This window comes from Ursus americanus, chromosome 27 (genome assembly GCF_024610735.1).
Source record: "Ursus americanus isolate L20-20 chromosome 27, mUrsAme1.1.p, whole genome shotgun sequence".
Classification (NCBI taxonomy): Eukaryota; Metazoa; Chordata; class Mammalia; order Carnivora; family Ursidae; genus Ursus; species Ursus americanus.
In genome coordinates, this window is record NC_142153.1 from 39,585,742 (window position 1) to 39,610,351 (window position 24,610).

Consider the following 24,610-nt stretch of genomic DNA (forward strand, 5'->3'; position numbering starts at 1 on the left):
ACGGGAACCATTCGATAGCGCCAATATCCCCAAAGAGGAGGGAGAGAAAGGAGCAGAAAACTTATTTGAAGAAATAATGGCTCAAAACTTCCCTAATCTGAAGATGGAAATGGACACCCAAATTCAGAAAGCTCAAAAGACCTCAGCTAAGAGGAACCCAAAGAGGCCACACTGACACACATGATATTCAAACTGTCAAAATTCAAAGGCAAAAACAGAATCCTGAAGGTAGCAAGAGAAAAGCACCTTGTCAGGTACAAGGGAACTGCCATAACATGTCCTTGTCATTCTCAGCAGACACATTATAGGACAGAAGGGTGGGATGACCTGTACGAAGCACTCAAAGAAAAAAGTGCCATCCAAGAATACTACACCTGGCAGAATTATCCTTCAAAAATCAAGGAGAAATAAAGACTTTCCCAGATAAACAAAGGCTGGCTTCATCATCACTAGACCTGCCTCCAAGAATTACCAAAGGGAGTCCTTCGAGTTGAAACAAAAGGACACTAGATAACAACACAAAGGCATATGAAAATACAAAAGTCTCTGGTAAAGGTAAACAGATGAATACAGAACCCCATAATACTGTGACAGTGACGCATAAGTCATTTTTCATGATGATACAGAATTTAAAAGAAAAACAAAAAATAACTATGAAACCGTGTCAATGCTAAAAATAAAAAAGGTGAAATCTGTGGTATCAATAACAAAGTGTTATCCCCATACAGTGGGGGAGGGAGACATAAGGGAGTAGAGCTTTTGTAGGTGATTGAGGTCAAGTTATCATTTTAAAGCAGACTGCTGTAAGATGATTTATGTCCTCCCCATGGTAAGCACACACATGCACACATGAAATCCACAGAAGCACAAAAGAAAAGAGAATCAAGACATGTCACTACAAAAGAAAAATCAATGAAACACAAAGGAAGGTGACGAGAGGAAAAGAAGGACAAAATAACTATAAGACTTAGAGAAAACACTAAAATTCAGCAATAAGTCACTATCAGGAATTCCCCAAAAGACACGGGGCCACTGATTGGATTTGAGAAAGAAAAAGAGCCGACTACATGCTGTCTACAAGTGACTCACTTTAGTTACCTAGAAGGAAATACACAGGCTGAATGTGAAAAAGACACTCCATCAAATGGTAACCAAAAGAGAGCAGTGGTGACTGCACTTCCATCGGACAAAATAGACTACATCAAAAATAGTCACAAAAGGATATTATGTAATGATAAAAGGCTCAATTCACCAGGAAGATATAAAAGTTATATGTGTACCCAACACTGGAGCAATTCAACAATCTGAATTAACAGAATTGAAGGGGAAAACAGGCAGTAACATAGTAATAGTAGGTGATTCCAGTACCTCACTTTCAATAATACATCAGACAGAAGCTCAATAAGAAAACAGAAGATTTGAACAGAACTATAAACCAATTGGATCTAAAAAACCTACACAGAACATTCCACCCAATAACAGAATACACATGCTTCTGACATGCACACAGAACATTCTCCAGGACAGATCACATGTAAGGTGACAAAATAAGTCTTAACCAATTTAGTATGACTGAACTCCTACTGAGTACCTTTGCAGACCACAGTGGAAAACTCACAAATATGTGGAAATTAAACAACGCACTCTTGAATTATCAATCGTTCAAACAAGAAATAACAAAGGAAATTAAAAAATATCTTGGAACAAACAAAAACTTAATGTACCAACACTTACGGGATGCAGCAAAAGCAGTAGTAAGAGAGAAACTGATAGCGGTAAATACCTACATTGAAAAAAAAAGAAGAAATACTTCAAATCAACAACCTAATTTTACAGCTCAGGGAACTAGAAAAAGATCAAACAATGCTAGCATAATGAAGGAACAGTAAAGATTAGAGCAGAAACAAATGAAATGAAAAACAGGAAAAATTAATGAACCTTAGAGGTTTTTGGAAAGATCAACAAAACTGACCAATCCTTAGATAGACTAAGAAAAAAAGAAGACTCAAAAAATGAAAGAGCAGGCATTACAACTGATGCCACAGAAGTAAAAAGGCTCATAAGAGACTGCTGTGAACAATTATAAGCCCCATAAATTGGGTACCCCTTGAAGAAATGCAGAAATTCTAAGAACATAAAACGTGCCAAGATTGAATCAGGAAGAAACAAAAAGTATGTTCAAACACATAGCTCGTAAAGAAGACAGAATCGCTAATCAAAAACCTCCCATCTAAGACCCCCAAACCAGATGGCTTCACTGGAGAATTCTACCAAATATTTCAAGAAGAATGAACAATCCCTCTCAAACTCTTCCAAGAAATTTAAGGGGGGGGGGGCGGTTTGGCACTTCCAAACTTATTTTATGAGCCTGGCATTACCATGATACCAAAATTAGACAAAGACTACAAGAAAATGAGAGACCAATATCCTTCCTGATGCAAAATTGCCCAAAAAAATACTCGTAAAGAGAATTCAACAGCACATTTCAGTGATTATACATCACAAGAAAGTGGATTTCTGGAATGCAAGGACAGTTCAACATACGAAATACAATCAATGTAACACAATAACAGAATGAAGGACAAAAGCCACATGATCATCTCACTGATACAGAAAAACCATTTGACAAAATCCAACACCTTTTCATGATAAAAACCTCTCAAGAAACTATGAATAGAAGGAAATTACATCAATATAAAGGCCATACATGAAAAGCCTACAGCTAACATCATACTCAATGGTGAAAAGTTAAAAGCTATTGCTCTACCAGGAACAAAGTGGGGATGCCTCTCTTGCCATTACTATTCAACACAGTACTGGGAATACTAGCCAAAGCAATTAGGTGAGAAAAACAACTAAATGGTATCCAAATTGGAAAGGAAGAAGTAAAATTATCTCTGTCACAGAGGACATGTTTTATGTGTAGAAAATCCTGGAGATTCCATACACACACGCACACGCACACACACACACACAAAATTGTTAGAATAAACAAATTCAGCAAGACTGCAGGCTACAAAAATCAACACACAGAGAACAGTTGCACTTCTATATACTAACAATGAACAACCCAAAACGGTGATTAAGAAAATCCCATTTATAATAGTATCAAAAAAAGTAAAATACTTAGAAATAAACTTAACCAAGGAGGCAAAATATTTATACACTGAAAACTATAAAAACATTGTGGAAAGAATTTGGAGATACAAATAAAGGGAAAAACATCCCATGTTCATGGCCTGGAAGCCTTAATACTATTAAAATGTCCATACTACCCAAGGCAATCTATAGATTCAATGCAATAGCTACCAAATTCCCAATGGCACTTTTTGCAGAAACAGAAAAAAAAAAATCCTAAACTTCATATGGAATATCAGAGGACACCAAGTAGCTAAAACAATCTTGAGAAAGCAAACCAATACTTAACAGTACTGAATTGTATACTTAAAAACGTCACCATGGTAAATTTTATGGTATATAAATGCACATTTAAAAATAAATTTTAAACAAATTTTAAAAATAAAAAAGATTCACAATTAAAAAATACATCAGCTCTATCTTTAGAAAAGGTATTTCTAATACAAATATGAAATCATGATTTTAAGATGTTAAAAACATAAAAATCAGGAAACCTGGTTAGGTCTTTCTACATATGGCTTACAATGATGGTAAACTGGTAGACTGTACCAGCTAAAATGGTGGTGGTCTACATATGATAGCCAGGCACCGCTTTTTCAAATTCTAGTACCTTAAAAATCTGGTCACTTCCCTACAAATAACTGATTGAGTCATTTAATAGAATAGCCTATGTTTGTAATGTTTGCATTTCACGGCATACTTACTCCCCTCCTTATATATACATTGGTAAACTGCTTACAATCTTAAGTTCAACAAATTATTCAGGTGTGAGTTCCAGATTTGGGTATTAAAAATAATACATCCTCAAATAGTTAACTTGATTTTGAAAGAACGAAACTTTTCATGTGGGTGAGAATACTTTATGTTAAGAAAATAAAACAAGATCAGTGATTCTACCAGAATCATGGGGTATGACAAAAACACAAGGGTATAATTTTAAGTCTATGGAGCGCCTGGCTGGATCAGTCACTAGTGCGTGTGACTCTTGATCTCAGGGTTGTTGAGTTCAAGTCCCACATTGGGCATGGAGCCTATTTAAAAAAAAAAAAAAAAAAAGGCTAACAAAAATCTCTTCTAAATAATTTCTTATATCAAGAACACTATGTTAAAAGGCAAGATACTACCATTTCATTAAAACATCAGAAATCTATAAGTCTTTTCCTCCTTTTGAAGAGAGTTATGAATGGGAAAAGGATAACACAGTCAAGATAGTCTATGGTAAGAAAACTTCTGTACCAATTTTAACAGCAAACTGGCTTTAGAGCACACAGTACTGGGGAAAAAAAAACATACAGTATGGAAGAATAAAACAGACGATTCCCACAAAGATGATGTTATTAGCATGACCAGCTGGCACTTTTCCCCAAGATCAACCCCAGAAGAACCAAAGAGGGCAAACCCCCTCAAAATGGGGGAAAGCCGTGAAAATCCCTGAGGTGAGAGGAAGAGGTATTTAGAATGGGTGAACTGGTGAGAGGGGCAGGGGCTGTGGCCCAGGATCAGAAGGTCTCGAGATGTCGAGGTTGGCCTCTGCTTCTTCCCTGGCGTGATGCTCACACACTGTGCCTCCCTAACAGCTGCAGCCAACCAGACCCCAGTCCCTGTGCCTGTAAGAGTAAAACCTGGGCTGTGCTTGAGGGGCCTGGAGAGAACCGTTGGCAGGTGTCTCCTCCACCTTCCCCTGCCAAACCCCCAGGGCTAGAGAATGATAATCGAAGGAGTGGAGCAGCTCCTAGCGCTGCTTATGTCTGGAGGGCAAAGGTTAAATCCTGACGTGACAGGTTACTTTGTGGGCTAAGTGCTTCCCGCCTTATCCAGTCTCATCCCTCCTACTCATGGGAATGAACAGGAATCAAGGCTTGGCCTTCCCTTATATCCACTGTCTGTCTGACAAAGAAGCTCACGGACCGGGGTGAACACGCTCATAGGCTGGAAGTAACAACACACTGGAGGAATGCAACCATCTCAAAGAGAAAACAAGCTATTAGATCAGAAATTCTAAGAGAAGCTGGTATTTCATAACAGATGACCCAGTATCTTGAAATTAGCCCAGTAAATATTCTAAAGAGGATAGCAGCGACAGAAAACATGACATAAAGGGAACCAAATAGAAACGTTAGACAAAAGTCATAAGGCTACATACGGAACTCAGGAGATGGGATAAATGGCATAACAGATCTATCAGAGAAATAAGTTCGCAAACTTCTAGTTTCTAAACTGAGGAAATCCAGAAAAACAAAGCAGAGGACAAGGATATAACATTAGAACAAAAAAATATATATATATTTTTTAAAGATTTTATTTATTTATTTGACAGAGAGAGAGACAGCCAGCGAGAGAGGGAACACAAGCAGGGGGAGTGGGAGAGGAAGAAGCAGGCTCACAGCGGAGGAGCCCGATGTGGGGCTCGATCCCATAACGCCGGGATCACGCCCTGAGCCGAAGGCAGACGCTTAACGACTGAGCCACCCAGGCGCCCCAGAACAAAAATATTTTTAATTTTGGAATTAAAAGAGAACCACCTTAGACTGGAAAAGTCAAACCCAATAGAGTGAAATTGAAGAATATCACAGACAAACTATTCTAAAAGCTTAGAAAGAGCAGATCACATATAAACAAGACTTTGACAGACACCAAATTTACCAAATCAACACTAGATGCAAAAGAAGACAAAGGAACGGTGACTCCAAAGTATTTTAGGAAATGATTTAGAACCCAGAATACTATATCCAGCTAAACTGTCATTCAAATTCAATGTCATAACCAAAATCCAAAGGATTTAGAAATTTTACAACATAAAGAGCCACACTCAAAAGTGTGGGATGAAGCATTAAATAAGAAAACAGACATTACCACAGGTTGTTTTAAGAAATGTATGAAATAAAGGTGATCAGATAAATACCTTAATAAGGTTTGTTGATGTCTTAAAAAGAGAGAAGAGAGAAGAGAAAAAAATTTATCTTACCCAAATTAAAAATTAAAAATCTCTGGGGTAGAGGAAAGGGAGAGGTAGCCAAGAGTTAAGAGAGCTGGCCAAAGTTCTAATCCTATTAGTGGAGAGTTATAAATTCTATTTTTTTAAAAAGTTATAATTAAAGTTATAAGTAAAAACAACAAAGTAGAACCCAAAAAATCTAAAATAAAAACAATACATCAACACAGTCTTCCAAATACGTTGATAACTAAATGGACTGAAGTCAAGAAAGATGGACACACTGGATTTAAACTTTACTATTTCTTTTTTTTTTTTAAGATGTTATTTATTTATTTAAGAGAGAGTGAGAGCACAAGCAGGGGGAGCAGCAGAGGGAGAGGGAGAAGCAGACTCCCCACTGAGCAGGGAGCCTGATGTGGGGCTCAATCCCAGGACCCCAGGACCATGACCTGAGGCAAAGGCAGACACCCCAACTGACTGAGCCACCCAGGCGCCCCTAAACTTTACTATTTCTTATGAACAAAATTTTAAGGTCAAAGGCTGGAACGAAAAGGAAGTAAACAGAATGTAAGTTCTAGCAAATGCTAATAGCAAAAGAAGTCTAATGACACAACACTAGCATCGGATAAAACAGATTTGAAGACCAAGAAGAGCATTTTTAGGAATGGAGAGGATACTACAGAAGGATAAAATGTTCCGTCTACCAGACAGAGCAATTTTAAACATGATGTCCTAACAAATAGTCCCTAAATATATACAGCATAAATTGATAAAAGAATCAGGAAAAAATAATACTGATTCTACATAGATCCAATAATTAGATTCCCCACAGATTATGTGCTATGCCATAAAGAAAGCCTTAAAATTACAAAAAATATCACCGGTCTATCAAATTTGATCATGACATATTTAAGACACAAGGTTACTACAAACATCTAAATTAAAAAGTCGCATATTTGGACATACCAAAACATACTACTAAATAATTCACAGAATTAAAGAAAAAATTACAATGGAAATGTAAAAATATATAAACCAGACGATGAAAATACATCAAAAGCCATGGGAGGAGCAGAAGTGGTGCTTCGAGGAAAATTCACTGGGCGCCTACATCACAACATCAAAAGACTTACTTGTACTCTAGGATGGTCTTCTCAAACGCAGACAGAACGACATCCAACTCTGTGATGTCACTGGCTTTCTTTCCTTCCAGACACCAAATATGTACAGAGTCGGAAGTATCTAGAATATTGAGAAGTCAATTTAATATACTGATTCTATTTTGGCTCCAGGCCCAGGGTTCTGAAAGCCTACAACAAAAACTGTCCCACCAAATTGCCAGAAACAGCTATGGTTGAAGAGGCACATGGGACGAGACATGACTCGCTTCTTCCAAGGCCAGTGCAATCTCACAAATCCCCGTCTATACCGTCACTAACTGCTGTCTCCTTGGTTCTCGCATTTCTACTGGAACGGCCTAAAGTCCTGCGGACTCAGCCCTACCCGCTCTCCCTTTACTTAGTAGTCTGCGGCTACCCAGCACTACTGGTCGCGGGGCTCTTCCTTGTTAATTCTAGCTGCTTCGTTTTAACCTCCCTAACAGGCCACTTCTAGAACACAGAACGGTTCTTCCGTGTGCTCATTTAGGCTTAGTCATGTGGATGAAGGGTCAAGCATTCGGTAAGATGGGGTTGTAAGAATACTTACTGATCAGGATACGATCCCATTTGGGGTGAGCAGTTCTGGTAAAAGGACCGAAGACTATATACCAAAAAGCAGGGGTGGCTCTTTTTTGGGTGATGGGATTGTAGGCGATTTTATCTTCCTTCCTATACTTTCTAAATTTTTCTAAACATGTATGACTTATCTTTTAAAAGAAATGAAGGAAAGAAAATGCTTTATTTTCCTCCCATTTTTCAATAAACTTTTATTTGTGTCAACAAAAATGCAGAACAATGTGGATGAATCTCAAAAAAGTTATGCCAAGTGAAAAAAAAAGCCTCATTCAAAAGGGTACAGACCACATGATGTATTTAAAGTACACTGTGTGATGAGAAATTAAGGTGATAAAACAGGTGTAACAGTCAGATCTAGGAGTATAAATACATATTATAAAAGTCTTTCGCCTTTGCTGCAGGTTGAAAATTTTCATGACAGATGTTGGAAAAAATCAGTTACTACAAAATCACATATTTTTAGCTTTTCAAAGTAGCAATTTTGTATATTTACAATTTACTACTTTAACAACAACGAAGTTTTTAAAATAAAATTCTTGAACGCTTGACAAAGTATAAAACACTATTCTGTACCTGAGTCTGTGGCTTCACTTCTTGATTTCTTCCTTTTGCCACAAAACATCTTTTTCTGAGTTTTCTACAAAAAAAAAAAAAGATTTATTTCAGAAAAGTTTTCCTTCTCTTACAACATGAGTATACTGACCACAGTATTATCAAACACTCTCAATTCTGGCTGTTACTCTCATTTAGTTCTAAATTATTATGTATACTATCTAAATTAATATAAAGAGACACTGAAAAACTAAACGGTCTCAAACAGTAAATAAAACTTTCAGTTGGCTTTTAACAATGGTTGCTTGGCCGAAGCGGAACTTTTATTAGTGAAGGTGATAAGGTGTGGAATCCGGTTGCTCGCTGCTCCAAGCCGGAGTGAAGGAACCTCCTGGACGAGCTCTCCCGCCACAGCCAACCGCCAGAGGGGCGTGGGGCGGAGGCTCCTTCCCTCAGGTGTAGGACAACGGGGACACGCGGCGGGCAAGCTCGGAAGGGGGGCCCTGGGCATGCCCGCTCCCCCGCCGCACCCGCGCCGGGGTGACTCCGCCAGCCGCCGGCAAGCTGAGCCCCAGCAGAGGCACTGGGAGCAGGCTGCTCAAAAAACAGCATCGGGAGTCCAGGTGGGGGCTCCCTGAAGGTCCCGAGTCTTCCTCGAGTGCAGAATGAGACTACATCAAGCTTCCTAGAAAGCGGCTGGCACGGGATTAAGAATGTAACAGGTGGGGGCGCCTGAGTGGCTCAGTCTAAGTGTCCGCCTTCGGCTGACCCCAGGGTCCTGGGATCGAGTCCCGCATCGGGCTCTCCACTCAGCGAGGAGTCTGCTTCTCCCTCTCCCTCTGCCTCCTGCTTGTGCTCTCTTTCTCTCAAATAAAAAAAAACTTGAAAAAAGAAATAAAAAGGCTTTTTAGGCAGGACTGTAATTCAAAAGGATTGAGAAACTCTACCTTCGAGTAAGGCCTACCCTAGACCCATCCTAACAAACCCTAAAACCAATCTCAGACTAGGTGCACTAGAAAGACAGAGACTGGAGGCTGTAAGCAGAATTCAAAGATGACCCCCACTGATCCGTCAAACTCCCTCCCTTGGGAGTGGGTGGCACCTGCGAGTAGGATGGGATACTTGTTCCCTCTCCTAGGCTACCTTACAGAAGACGCCATTGTCGCTGACTGGAGAGATTCTCCGGCTCTGAGGATGTTAGCTGCCATATTGTGAGAGGGCCACACGACTAAGACCTAACGGTGACCCCCAGCTTCAACCAGAGAGAAAACAAGGACCTCAGGCCTGAGGACCACGAGTCTCCGATGAGAGTTCTGTCCTGGCTAGCATTTTGATTTCAGCGCTGTGGGACCCTGAGTAGAGAATCTCGCTGGGGTGGGCCTGGACTCCTGACCTTCAGAAACCGTGAGATATAAATGTGTGTTGTTTTAAGTCACAAAGTTTGTGGTAATTTATCATGCAACAATTATAACAGAGGATGAGTTGCAGTGAGTTTGAACTGCTTGGAAAATATGTTAGGCTTTCCACAAACTGACCCTAACAAAAGATAAAACCAAGCTTACAGAAGCTAAATATGATCAGCCAATAATCAGGCTACCAATTAGAATAAAGAGTCCCCGTCCGGAAGAAGGTAACAGAATTCAGAGTCTCAACAACGTGTGAACAGTATCTAATACACAATCCAAAAGGACTCAGTTAAAAATGTCATACAAAACTGTGACCCACGGTCAAAACAGAAAAAAATACTCAAGAGAAACTAACCCAACTCAGCCCAGAACAAGGATTTTAAAGCAGCTGTCATAGACAGTGGTCTTCATGATTAAAAGAAACCAGGCTACCTTAGCAGAGAAAAAGAAACGATATTTAAAAATAAAACTAAACTAAACCAAATGGAAATTCTAGAACCAAAGAGCACATAACTAAGAAGTCACTGGGTTGTGTTTTAGTTTCCTGTGGCTGTTATTATAAATTACCACACCTTGATGGCTTAAAACAGAAACTTATTCTCTAACAGTTCTGGGGGGCAGAAGTGTGACATCAGTTTCACCGGGCCCAAACAGAGGCGTGGCAAGACAGCACTCCGCCCCGGGACCCGGGTCGCTGGGCACCCGGTGCTGGGTCCGCAGCTCCACACAGACGCGTCTGGGCTGGATGCAGACCGCTGTTGCTGCGGGTACACAGGCCTCCTTACGCAGCCATCGCGCTCTTGTTTTGTCTTTAAAGCGTATGTGCTGTGGCGCAGCATATGGCTACCCGCACTCTCCGCACCGGAGCTGGAATGTTCACGTACTTCTGATGCAACTGTGGACGTGGCGAGGCTTAAGTCGGCCGTGTCGCTCGCTCTCCGCTCATCTACTCCGTCCCGCCGTCGCCGCTCCAAAAGCCCGTTTACTTTTCACGTAATGTTAAGTACAATCAGGGCCAAGTCTACCATCCTCCTTATTGTTTTCCACTTGCCCTTCATTTTTTTTTCCTTCTGTTGCTAATTTTGGATTAACTGAATATATTTCGGTATTCCACTTTCTTTGCTCGGCTTCTTAGCTATGCCACTGAATTGTTTAAGGGCGGTTGGCCCAGGTTAGGAACCCGCGTCCCTCAGTTAGCGAAGTCTACTCAGAATCAGTCCGTTCCCACCTCACACGTCCTGCTTCCGGGAGCTAACTTCCCACTGCGTAAACCTCATTACACAACCACACTACTCTTTGTCCACCATCCTCTGTGCTGCTTTGCTCACAGGTTTTACTTGCACATACGTTGTAAACCCATCCTGACAGTGTTGTCATTTTTGCTTGAAACAGCTGTTTAAGGAAATCATCAAAAGAAAAACAACATGTAGTTTTGTTACCCACTCATTTTTTAATTTATTTATTCTCTTTAAGTAGGCTCCACACCCAACATGGGCTCGAACTCACAACCCTGAGGTCAAGAGTCTCGTGCTCTGCCAACTGAGCCAGCCAGGTGCCCCCCCAACTGATTTGTCTTTTCTCCTTCCTATAGATCTGAGTTTCCTTCTGATACCTTTTCTCTTCAGCCTAAAGAATGTCCTGTAGCACCCTGTTAACGCAGGTCAGCTGGCAATAAATTCTCTCAAATTTTCTTTATCCGAAAGTGTGTTCATTCACCCCTGCTTTTAAAGGATGTATTCACTGGATCTAGAATTCTGGGTTGACATTTTTTTCCTCAGCTCTTTGTGTGTCTGCTGTTTTCTGGTCTCTACTGTCTCTGTGAGACTTGCCACTGTTCCCATGTATATTTACTCTGTCCCTTTTCTCCAGCTGTTGTCAACATTCTCTGCTTATCTTTGTTTTTTGGCATTTTAACTATGATATGCTTAAGTATGGTTTTATCTTGCTTTAGGGTTTACTGAGCTTCTTGGATCTGTAAGGTGGAAAATTTCAGTCATTTTTTTCTTAAATTTAATTTTTCTACCCCATTCTGACTCTTCTTTCAGAACTCTTTTTTTTTTTTTTAAGATTTTATTTATTTATTTGACAGAGAGAGAGCACAAGCCGGGGAGTGGCAGGCAGAGGGAGAGGGAGAGGCAGGCTCCCCACTGAGCAGGGAGCCCAATGCAGGGCTCAATCCCAGAGTCCTGGGATCATGACCACAGCCAAATGCAGACACTTAACCAACTGAGCCACCCAGGCACCCCTCAGAACCCTTACTATATATTCTAGATCCTTCAGTATTATCACACAGGTTCCTGTGACCTTCTGTTCTTTTTTTTTTTTTCCCCAACTTTTTCTTTCTGATTTGCAAATTGGAAAACTTTTATTGCTTTGTTTTCAGTTTCACTGACCAATCTGCCATTTACAATCTGCAGAGAAGGGGGGGGCGCCTGAGTGGCTCTGTCAGTTAAGTGTTCAACTCTTGATTTGGGCTGAGGTCATGACCTCGGGGTTGTGAGATGGAGCCCCGTGTCAGGCTCCATGCTGGGCATGGAGTGTGCTTGGGATTCTCTCTCTCTCCCTCTGCACCTGCCTCTATAAAGAAAGAGAGAGAGAGAGAGAGAGAGAGAGAGAAGAGAGAGGGAAGGAAAGACAGAGGGAGGGAGGGAGGAAGGAAAGAAGGAAAGAAGGGAGGAAGGAAGGTCATTTAGGGAAGCCCGTATGCAGTGAATGGTGCCCCCTAAGATCTGTCCAAGCCCACGAGCGTCATCACAAGTACCCTTTATGAGAGAGGCGGAGGAAGATGAGACACACACAAAGGAAAAGATGGTGTGAAGATGCAAGGTGGATACAGAAGCGATGTGCCCACAGGCTGAGGAATGCCAGGGCCCCCCAAACTGGAAGAAACAGCAAATAGAAGATGCTTAACCGACTGGGCCACCCTGGCGCCCCTAATGTCCTGGTCTTAATCTTTGGTAATGTAAAAAGTAAGAATTAGATGAAGCTGGGTAAAAAACATGTGGGAACTTCCTCAACTATTTTTGTAACTTTTGTTTAAGTCTAAAATTAAGAAAACAAAGAACAAAGCTACAAAATTCATGATGCAAAACTCTGGAGAACTAAGGAGAATCTACAAAATTGGGATATTAAAAACCACTGGGCGGCTCAGGTCACGATCCCAGGGTCCTGCTCAGAGCGGAGCCTGCTTCTCCCTCTCCCTCCATCCCTCCCCCTGCTCATTCTCTTTCTCTAATAAATAAAGTCTTAAAAAACAAAAAACAAAAAACCCACCCTAACACCCCGCTTTGTAATCAAGTAGACTATTCGCCCACCATTAAAGGGCCGTAAGGAGAAATAATATCTGAATGCAGGTCAGTCACCTTGACCTGAGAGCACATTCCCAGAATACATCGAACAACTGCAAATTCCAGTTCACGTGGGATGTTCACCAACACAGACAAGAAGAGGCAAAACGACACGTATAATATGCTTCTATGTGTGTAGAAAGGGGAAAGTAAAAGAAGAAAATAGATCCACATTTGTTTATGGAGGCAGAAGGGAAGGACACTCTGGAAGAACACATAAGAACCTACTGAGAACGTCACCTGGGTGTACACCCCCTGGGTGAGGAAGATGGAAAGCACAACATGGCGGAGCGGGAACACATTAAACTTAAGATTTTTTTTGAACGTAAGAATGAATTATTCAAAGCATTAAACCAAATGAGTAAAATGACATATTAAGAGCTTGACCAAAAGATAATAAATGTCAAGAATTTAAAACAGTGCTTATGACCCAGAAATCTTAGCCACTGTTTTCCTAAGGAAATGATCGAGGGTGTATACCAACAGTTAGCTAGAAAGAAATTCACGAAGGCCCTTAAACTTTTCTGGAGTTGCAAACACCCGTTGGTAAGAGATTAGCTGCGCTGCGGCGCGCTCGGGCCTGAAACGGCTGCGCGCGTAAGACGGTGCCCGCGACGTGAGCGCCGGGCCGGCCCCGCTGGGGGTGAGGAAGGTGAGGGAAGGCGCGGAGGAGCCTAGACCAGGAGCAGCGTGGCTCTTTTCGGGACATGGAATTGTAGGTGATTTTATCTTCCTTTCCATACCTTCTGAATGTTCTCAGACATCTTTGTAACAAGAATATATAACTTATCTTTTTAAAGAAACAAAGGAAAGAGGAAATGCTTTACTCTAACCATTTTCCTGTCAACTCTTTTTTTCCCTCCGGGGGGATGGCAGACACTGTCTTACCGACTGACGTGGCTCTGTCACCATCTCTTTGGCAACAACCGACTTGGCACCACGGGGTCCGGTTTTTTTAGGAGTGGCTGACTTGGCTGGTTTCTCTGGAAGTTCCAAAGATGTACATGGTGTCTCTGGAACAGGTTCGTGTGGTCGTGTCCTTATTTTCTCTGCTGGTTGAACTTTTCTCCTTATATCACCTTCTTCGGTGCTTTCAGAGTCATCACTAATGGGCCTGACTTTTCTTCCCGGCTACGGCACGAAAGCAGCATTACTGGTTTAGCGAATACAAGTGCTCTAGCGTCCTTACTGTAAGAGTGGGGCGCCCTTCTCGCTTCCCACCTTCCGGCTTGAGCATAACAGGAAAATGGCAGCGGGATGAGCGGGTACGTGGGGAACCCAGACTCAAGAGCTCCAAATAAATGCTCCCCACAGTGCCCTCTGCCTTTGCAGACCGCGACCTAACAGACGACATGAATGCTCTGAAAACCGACTAGGGACATAGAGATTTGAGACCTCTAGAAATAAAAGCACCTAAGATATGAAAATATATTTCCCTTTTTACAATAAAAGTATCTTCTGAAATGTAACATTCTTTCTCTATGTAAAATGTGGTTACAGCACATTTTCTCTATTTGCATCCAATCGAAATAGAAAAGGAAACCTGTTGCGAGACAGAAGAGAGAACACTCCTACATACCTTTTTTGCACTCATCTCTATAGACACGTTTTCACCTGCTTCAATTTCGTAAGTGTCAGACCTGCACCAAAGAACAAACTGTCAATATCTTGCACTTTTTTTTTTTTTAACATGTCCTGTATAAGCTGCTGGTCCAATATTAAAACAAGCTCACTGCAATGAGGAGATTTCCCACTGGCCCTGGACGGGCCTGCCACCTTCCCACCACCCTCCCACCACCCTCCCAGATTTACCAGTCATCTCCCACATCTTCCCACGCCCAGGCCGCATCAGTTTATTTTGGGCCGGCAAGTAAGCGCCGCATTACTGCACCGCCTTGTGGTCATGCCCCAGAACTGCACTTTCCCCGCGTTACCACTCCCAGCTACAGATATGGGCCATCATTTGATGAACTAAAAGCTAATCCACAGACACTGGGCCCATCATTAGGGGATATAAAACGGAAGACCTTCTTTTTCCCTTTGAAAAGGAAAAAAAAACCCATCTAAATTTCTGATGAGAGATGAGAGTTCGTTTTTTCACTCAATTCAACATTCATTAATGCCAACTTCAAAATGCAAACTGCAGTGAATACAATTACTTTAAAAATGAGGAGCGTTCTTTTAACTTCACCGTCTAGTAGGAAGGCCAAAGACAGTGCAAGGCCTGGCCATTTGTGCCCACCACTACAGGGCCCCACGAGCAAGCGCGTTCTCCCACGGAGCTCCCCATGGGTTGGCCAGGACCGCGATGGCTGCACCACCGTCTGAGGCCATCTCTGCTCTGTCCAGACTCTTCTACCTTTACCTTTCATAAAATGTCTACTAATAAACCTCTTCCATTCTAATTCTGCCTCAGGGTACTCACCAGGACTGGCACTGAGGCCTTCCATGCCATGCATACAGAGCACGGGAGCCCCCCGAAGGTGGCAGGCATACCAGGGAGAGAAGACTGGCAGTTCAGAAAGATGGCACTGGAAGCTGTGGGGTGGGCGGGCCAGAGGGGAGAGAGCAATTGTGGAGACCAGGGACAGCAGGCAGGGCTCTGCTGCAGGAACGCTGGCGAGGGAGCAAGTGCCTAGGCCACGGCAGGGGTATGGAGAGGATCTGGAGACTCCAGATTGTCACAGGCCAGGCAAAGGACTGGTCAGAGAACAGAGTGACTCCCAGGTGACAGCAGGACCATTAATCTAGAGAATCTCAGAGGAGCTTGCTGACACTGGGTGAGAGAGAGAAGGACTGAGCTTGGTTTTGCCTTTGCTGAATCCGAGGTGCCTGTGGGCATCTAGGGACATAGGGCCAATCTGCAGGACATGGCGGGCCCTGGAGAAAGGCTGGGCAAGACAGACTCGGGGCGCAGTGGCATCTGGGTAACTAAAACCATGAGAGTAACACTGGGGGCAGCTGGAGAGGAGAGAGCTGAGAGCAGCATCACCTGTGCACATAAAGAGGCGAGAGGGGAAGGAGATCAAGGAACAAAGACCCAAACATCGCTGGTGAGGATCTGGGGCCTAGATGCTGATGTCTCCATGAGTCCTGGGAAATGCTGCTCTCTCCGTGCGTCCTGCTGCCCGACTCCCCTTCGTGTCCATATACAGACCCTAACTTACCCAAATAATGCCTTTTGTTTGGACCTATCACACCCTCAAGCCCAAGATGACCAAGAGTATTCATGTGGTTAAATACAATGCACGTGTTCAGTCGTTCCCTTACTTGCTTCTCTACTGCATTTGACCCCCCTGCCCACCCCCAACACACACACACACGAACACACACATACACACACACGAACACACACACTCCCTCTGCTACTCCTGTGACCACACACTATTCTGGTTTCCTTCTTCTGCCTCTAGCTACTTTTCTTCTCTCCTTTGCAAGCTCCTTCCCCTCCACTGAACAGCAGGTGGGTTTTCAAGACAGCTGGCCCTGGGTCCTTGGCTGCTCTCAGGCTGCAGCCTTCCCCGTGAGTTCTCGCGTGGTCCACAGCGCCATAGCACCGAGAAGCAAACAGCTTCAGCTAGAACTCCAGCTTCGGCCTCTCCTCTGAGCTCCAGACCCAAGTACACAACTCTCTACCCTGACATCTCTACAGCGCACTCACGATCCCTCACGAGGACAGGGTTCCTCAGTTCTTTAGTAACCCCCGCTCAGTCAACGGCACTATCACTGACCCTTGTATGCAAAGCAGAAAGCCAGCAGTAGTCGGACAGCAACTCTCCCCCAACCTCCTAGAGCCAACCCATCACTAAGCTCACTGATTAACTTCCTATTTCGTGAACTCATTCACTTTTTCCCTTTCTGTCCCAATTACCCTTGTCCTCCCGGACCTAGACTACTAAACCAGCCTCCAAACTGGCCTCTCCAGCCCACTCCCACCCCTCTCACATCCATTTTCCACACAGCAGCCAGAGGGATAGCTTTTAAATGCAGACCTGGCCACGCCGCCCTCACTTAAAATTCTTTAACTGCTGAGCTTAATGACAAAACTCCTGACCAAGTATAGAAGATGGGGTTAGGTGTGGCTACAAACGGTAGAAAATACACCCCCAAAATGGTTTAAATAAGACACTTTATTTCCCTCTCAATAAAACTCCAGAGATAATCTGGAGAGATGTGGACAATCCCACCATGATCAGAGACCCAGATTCCATCCACCCTCTCAGTACACTGCCTCACAGTCCACCATGGCTGCTCAAGCTCCAGCAGTCACATCCCATTCCCAACATAAGGAAGAAGGAAGGAGCAAAGAAGAGCATAACCCTCCCTATGAAGACACTTACAGAAGCTGCAGATGCTTCTTTGTCTCTGCTGTAAAGACACCTCAGCTGCAAGAGAAGCTGGGAGGTACATTCTTCATTCGACCACCACGTCCCAGCTACAACCGAATACGCAATCACGAAGGAGGAAGCAGAACACCCTGGCACAGGCAGCCAGCAAACCCTACCAACCGTGACAAAGTAATTACCATCCTGCAGTGCACCCTCCTCTTCAGCCTATTTACGGAGTCATCCCAGCTCTTTTCAGTCCCACGGACTCACTCTCCCTCCCACCACAGTGCCCCTCTGCCTGCCATTCACCTGCATGGAATGTTCGTCCCCCACCTCCACCCCACCCACCACCCCACAGCATCACACCCTTCCCCACAAAGTTCCTCAAGCGTTCTTCATTAATATCTACTGCCCCATAAGCTCCAGGAGAACAAGGATTTTGTCCATTCTGAGTTATTACATATATCAAGAGCCTAACACAGGGCCTGTTATGTAGTTGGTGCTCAATGAATGTTGAGAAATGCAAATACTAAGAAGCTACCATTCGAAAGTTTACCATGTGCCAACCAGTTTTAAGAGCTTAAGATAAATTCATCATTTCACTTTCCAGATGAAGGACTTTGGCAGTTAAATGTCTTGCCCAAGGTCAAATACTTTAGTAAGTGGCATAACGAGGATCTGAGCCAGCACGGGAGGCTGTGGGCCACTCACCCTCACCGTCACATGGTACTTACACTGCATGAATGAGGTCAAGTATTCACTGAACGCCTACCGTGCACCAGGCGGTGTTCTAGGTACATGAGGTAACTAAAATAGTCAAATGCATAGAATCATGTTCTTCTTACACTATTCCAAAAAGCAGAAAAGGAAAACTTCCAAATTCATTCTATGAGGCCAGCACCACCCTAATACCAAAGCCAGATAAAGACACCACAAAAAAAAGAGAACCACAGGCCAATATCGCTGATGAAAACCCTCAATGAAATACTAGCAAACCAATCCAACAACGCGCGCGCACACACGCACACACACGCACACACGCACACACACAATCATTCACCACGATCAAGTGGGATTTATGCCTGGGTTGCCAGGGTAAGTCAATATTTGCAAATCAATCAATGTCATACATCACATCATTAAGAGAAAGGATAAGAACCCTATGATCATTTCAAGAGATACAGAAAAAGCATTTGACGAAGTATAACATCCGTTCATGATAAAAATAAACCCTCAACAAATTGGGTTTAGAGGGAACATACCTCAACACAATAAAGGCCATATATGAAAAACCCACAGCTCACATCATCCTTAGTGGGGAAAAACTGAGAGCTTTTCCCCTAAGGTCAGGAACAAGACAAGGGTGTCTATTCTCACCACATTTATTCAACATAGTACTGGAAGTCCCAGCCACAGCGGTCACAACAAAAAGAAACAAAAGAAATCCAAATTGGTAAGGAGGAAGCAGAACTTTCACTGTTTGCAGATGACATGATACTATATATAGAAAATCCTAAAGACTCCACAAAAAAACTGGTAGAACTGATAAATTCAGTAAAGTCACAGGATACAAAGTCAAGGTACAGAAATCTGTTGCATTTTCACACAACAATAATGTAGCAGAAAGCGAAAATAAGGAATCAATCCCATTTACAGTTGCACCAAAAATAGTAATATACCCAGGAATAAACCTAACCAGAGGTGAAAGACCTGTACTCTGAAAACTATAAAACACTGATGAAAGAAATCAAAGATGACACAAAGAAATGGAAAGACATCCCATGATCATGGATTGGAAGAACAGGTATTGTTAAAATGTCTATAGCATCCAAAGCAACCTATCAAAATACCAAGAGCATTTTTCACAGAACTAGAACAAACAATCCTAAAATTTGTATGGAATCAGAGAAGACCTCGAATAGTCAAAGCACGCTTCAAAAAGCAAAGCAAAGCTGGGAACATCAGAATTCTGGGCTTCAAGCTATATTACAAAGCTGTAGTCACCCGAACAGTATGGTATTGGCACAAAACAGACACACAGATCAATAGAGCAGAAGAGAAAACCCAGAAGTAAACCCTTAATTATATGACCAATTAATTTTCAACAAAGCAGGAAAGAACATCCAATGGGAAAAGGACAGTCTCTTCAACAAATGGTGCTGGGAAAACTGGACAGCTACATGCAAAAGAATGAAACTGGACCACCTTCTTACACTCTACACAATAATAAACTCAAAATGGATAAAAGACCTAACTATGAAACCTGAAACCATAAAAATCCTAGAGGAGAACACAGGCAGTAACCTCTTTGACATTGGCCATAGCAACTTCTTACTGGGTACATCTCCGGAGGCAAGGGAGACAAAAAAGCAAAAATAAACTATTGGGACCACATCAAAATAAAAAGCTTCTGCACAGCGAAGGAACCAATCAACAAAACTAAAAGGCAACCTATAGAATGGGAGAAGATATTTGCAAATGACATGTCCAATAAAGGGTTAGTATCCAAAATATATGAGGAACTTGGGAGGGGCGCCTGGGTAGCTCAGTCAGTTAAGCGTCTGCCTTTGGCTCAGGTCATGATCCCAGGGTCCTGGGATGGAGCCCCACATCGGGCTCCCTGCTCAACGGGAAGCCTGCTCCACCCTCTACCTCTGCCCCCCTCCCCACTCACATGCACTCTCACTGGCTCTTGCTCTCTCTCTCAAATAAAATCTTTAAAAATTTTTCATTTCTTTAAAAAAAAAAAAAAAGAAGAACTTACAAAACTCAACACCTAAAAAGCAAACAATCCAATTCAAAAATGGGCAGAAGACTTGAATAGGCATTTTTCCAAAGAAGACATCCAGATGGCCAAGAGACGCATGAAAAGATGCTCATCACCACTTACCACCAGGGAAACGCAAATCAGAACTACAACGTGGTATCACCTTACACCTCCCAGATTGGCTAAAATCAATGATACAACAAACAACAGGTGCTGGTGAGGATATGGAGAAAGGGGAACCCTCATGCACCCCTGATAGGAATGCAAACAGACGCAGCCACTCTGGAAAACAGTATGGCAGTTCCTCAAAAAGTTAAATACAGAATTACCCCTCGTCCAGCAAACTGCACCACTGGGTATTTACCCAAAGAATACAAAAACACTAATCCAAAGGGATACATGCACCCCGATGTTTATAACAGCATTATCTACAATAGCCAAATTGTGGGAACAGCCCAAATGTCCATCGACTGATGAACGGATAAAGAAGTGGTGTATACATACAATAGGATGTTACTCAGCCATCAAAAAGAATGAACTCTTGCCATTTGCAATGACGTGGATGGAGCTAGAGAGTATTACGCTAAGTGAAGTCAGAGAAAGACAAATACCATATGATTTCACTCATGTGTGAAATTTAAGAGACAAAACAAGGAGCAAAGGGAAAAAAAGAGCAGGAGACAAACCAAGAAACAGACTCTTAACTACAGAGAACAAACTGATGGTTACCAGAGGGGAGGAGGGTAACCGAATGGGGTGAAATAGGTGATGGGATTAAGTAGTGCACCTGGTGATTGGAATTAAAATAAAAACTTAAAAAAAAAAAAAGCTTCTCCCACCCTCCTTGCTTTACCTCAAAGTTAAACCCTTCACAACCATGTTTTCTAGGATAGTCCGTTGTCAATTATAATTACTTTGGGGCTTTTTAGATTAAACTGGATTTTTTATAATTGAGGTGTAATTGACATACATTAGTTTCAGGTGTACGACGTAACGATTTGCTACTTGTACACACTGCAAAATGGTCTCCACAATAAGCCTAGTTAACATCCGTCACCACGCAGAGCTACAAAATTTGTTTTTGTGACGAGAACTGCTAAGATCTACTCTCTTAGCAACTTTCAAATATACAACACAGTATTAGCTGTAGTCACCCTGCCGTAATTACATCCCCAGGACTGTTTTCGACGACTGAAAATGTGTACCTATAATTAGTTATTATAAGTAATGTTAATTTTTGAGAACAAGTTTTCAAATACCGGTTCTCTTTTCTTTTTCTTTTTTTTTTTTTTAAGATTTTATTTATTTATTTGACAGAGAGAGCCAGCGAGAGAGGGAACACAAGCAGGGGGAGTGGGAGAGGAAGAAGCAGGCTCCCAGCAGAGCAGGGAGCCCAATGCAGGGCTCGATCCCAGGACCCTGGGATCATGACCTGAGCTGAAGGCCAGATGCTTAAAGACGGAGCCACCCAGGTGCCCCTGAAGTACCGGTTCTCTTGAGGAAAAACCTAAGTTGGCTCCAAAGATCTTTAAAAAGCTTTAGTTTTATAAGCTTCTATCTTGGAGAGCTTCTCGGAAATCCCATTGACCATCAGTAAACAACTGCCTGAAATATAACGGTACCTTTGCTCCACTTCTTTTCCTCGAGGCGTCGAGGGCATGGCTGACGCGCAGTGTTTGGAGAATTCTTCTTCATCAGCATATATGGCAGTGCTGTGTAAAGGAGGGTCTACAAAAGAGTTTTTTTTAAAGTACAACTTAAAAAGTCTGGCAGCTTGAGCAGTGTTCACGTTTGCTCCTTCACAAGGGCCATCTCAGTCTGAACGGCTCCCCACCACAAAGGCTACTTCCTTCCCAAATGTTTTTGAGCTCACACCTCAACACTCAGAAATTTAAACCGTTTCACTAGTAAATATGTGGAGACTTATCAGTTATGACTTGTATTACTGTATTTACATACTATGTGGGAATTTTCTATTATTTGTTTTTAAAGATTATATTTATTCCTTTGAGAGAGACCTGAGCTGGAGGCAGACACTTAACCATCTGAGCCACCCAGGCGCCCCTATGTGGGAATTTTTTAATGAGCTAAAAGAAATCTAAATAGGAAGCTGGCATTCTCTCTTCTCAGCCGTTGGAGCACCAAGGCTCTACGTGACAGACCACTGCTGGGAAAGGCACAGAAGAGGACTCAGAGTGAAGGAGGACACTCCTACCTGCTCAGGTCAAATGGGACCTCAGCATGCCAGGCCAGGCTACTGGCAGGCAGGGGGAGCTTGCGGGAGGGAGGCGGCCAGGGATTGCTGCAGGGTGCCTGGTAAGAGCCAAGGGACCACTGCTTCATGCTCACATTTTAGCATGATGGTGTAGCTTTAAGACGGGTGTTCACATAAACAGCTGCTGAGGTGGTGAACAGCATCAATGCACGATTTTAAAGTCAGTAATATGCTCTGTGTTGCCCTCAACCAGGCAAAGGGATTTATTGACAACTGCAAATGACAAAGAATGAAAGAGAAATAAACCAATCCTGAAGTGTCACCAGTCATCCAAACTGGACTCTCACATAAAGACAGAGATAACCCAATTTTAATAAGATAAACAATCCAGGTTAAAAATGGATAAATGACCTGAATAGACAGCTCTTAAAAAAGATACACAAATGGCCAATAAGCACATAAAAGATGTTCAACATCCTTAGCCACTGGGGAAACACAGTTCAAAACCACAACGAGGTACCACTTCACACCCACTGGGATGGCGATCGTCAACACCGAGCGAGGGTGTGGAGGAACTGGCGCCCTCGTGGATCGCTAGTGGAAATGTAACAGGAATGCTGCAGCCTCTGCGGAAAATGGCAGAGCGAGGCCGCAAAAAAGCGAACACGGGATCTAGCAACCCTCCTTCTGCGTCTGCACTCCGAAGAGGTGGAAGCGGGGACTCGAACAGACGTTTGCACGTCCGTGTTTGCGGCAGCATTATTCAGCCATCAAAACATAGAAGCAACCCCCATGTCCGTGGACAGATGACGGATGTACGCGTAGGATGGAACAGGACTCAGGTTTTCAAAAGGAAATTCAGACACACGCTACAACACGGATGGACTTTGAAGACATAGTGTTAAATGGGGAAAAAAGGCATGAAAGGAAAAATATTGTAGGAATCGTCTCCTATGAAGTATCTAGAGTAGTCAAATTTCTAGAAACAACAAGTTGGGCCGGGAGGCGTGGAGAATGAGGAGCTGTTGTCTAGCGGGCACAGACTTTCAGTGAGGGGGAAATGGGAAGGTTCTGGAGGTGGACGGTGAGGACAGCTGCACAACAGCGTGAATGTGCTGATGCCACAGAACCATACTCTTAAAAATGGCAAAAACGGTCAATTTTACAGTCTAGGTTACCACACAAACACAATGAGATACCACTTCACGCTCATGGCCAGAATCAGAAAGTCAGGTGATAACAAGAGCTGAACATGTGGGGAAAGTGGGGCCTCGTGCACTGCTGGGTGGGGGGCAGCTGCTTGGTAGAACAGTTCGTCAGAACAGTGAACAGGAATGACCATACGACTTAGCAGTTTCCCCCTCAGGTACGGACCCACGAGAAATGAAAACACGGGTCCGTACGAAGACTTGTACACAAGTGTTCACAGCAGGATAACTCCTACCGGGCCCACGGGAGAAACAACCCAGGTGTACGGCGACTGATGAATGGAGACCAAAGTGAGGTATAGTCAAACAGTGGATTAGCGAGCTAAAATGTTTTTAGGAACAAGTACTGACACTTGCTACGATACAAATGGACCTTGAAAGCACGATGCTGAACGAAAGAAGTTGGTCACAAATGAACAGCGTATGACTCCATTTACGTGAGCAGGCCCACCCTAGTCAGGAAGGAGGTGGAGGCTTGCCAGGGGCTGGGGGAAGGAGGGGTGGGGAGTGGCTGCTAATGGGTACAGAGTTTCTTGCTGGGGTGATTAAAAGGTTCTGGAATACTCAGTGGTGATGGTTGTACAGTTCTGTGACTACATGAAAGTACCACTTGTACACTTGAAAACGGGGAGTTTTTTGGTAAGTGAATAACATCTCAATTTAAAAAATTATGTGGGGGCGCCCCAGGGGACTTAGTCGGTTAAGTGTCCAACTTGTGATTTCGGCTCAGGTCATGATCTCAGGGTCGTGAGATCGAGCTCCCTGCTAGGCATGGAGCCTGCTTAAAATTCTCTCTCTCTCCCTCTCCCTCGGCCCCTCCCCCACTGCCCTCCTCTAAAAAATAATAAAAATTAAAAATTAAAAAATTATATGGTTTCTTTTGGATTTAGATCTTTTACATTTAAATTTCCTTTAAATAAGTAATTAAAACACTTTAATCAAGCCATAACAAAAGATGTATTCTGGTAATGCTTACTT

General features: G+C 43.0%; 1 protein-coding gene across 3 annotated transcripts in view; it reads right to left on the bottom strand.

The window, feature by feature from the left end:
• The window catches only part of CENPU (centromere protein U), a 38,446-nt gene that overhangs the window by 8,421 nt on the left and 5,415 nt on the right, over positions 1-24,610 (bottom strand). For all 3 annotated transcript variants that reach the window (XM_045785812.2, XM_045785814.2, XM_045785813.2), the window contains exons 4-8: positions 21,832-21,937; positions 14,694-14,754; positions 14,003-14,245; positions 8,383-8,446; positions 7,207-7,315 (exon numbers count right to left, since the gene is read on the bottom strand). In XM_045785812.2, the coding sequence (XP_045641768.2) occupies positions 7,207-7,315; positions 8,383-8,446; positions 14,003-14,245; positions 14,694-14,754; positions 21,832-21,937 (583 nt within the window). The remainder of the gene's footprint in view (positions 1-7,206; positions 7,316-8,382; positions 8,447-14,002; positions 14,246-14,693; positions 14,755-21,831; positions 21,938-24,610) is intronic.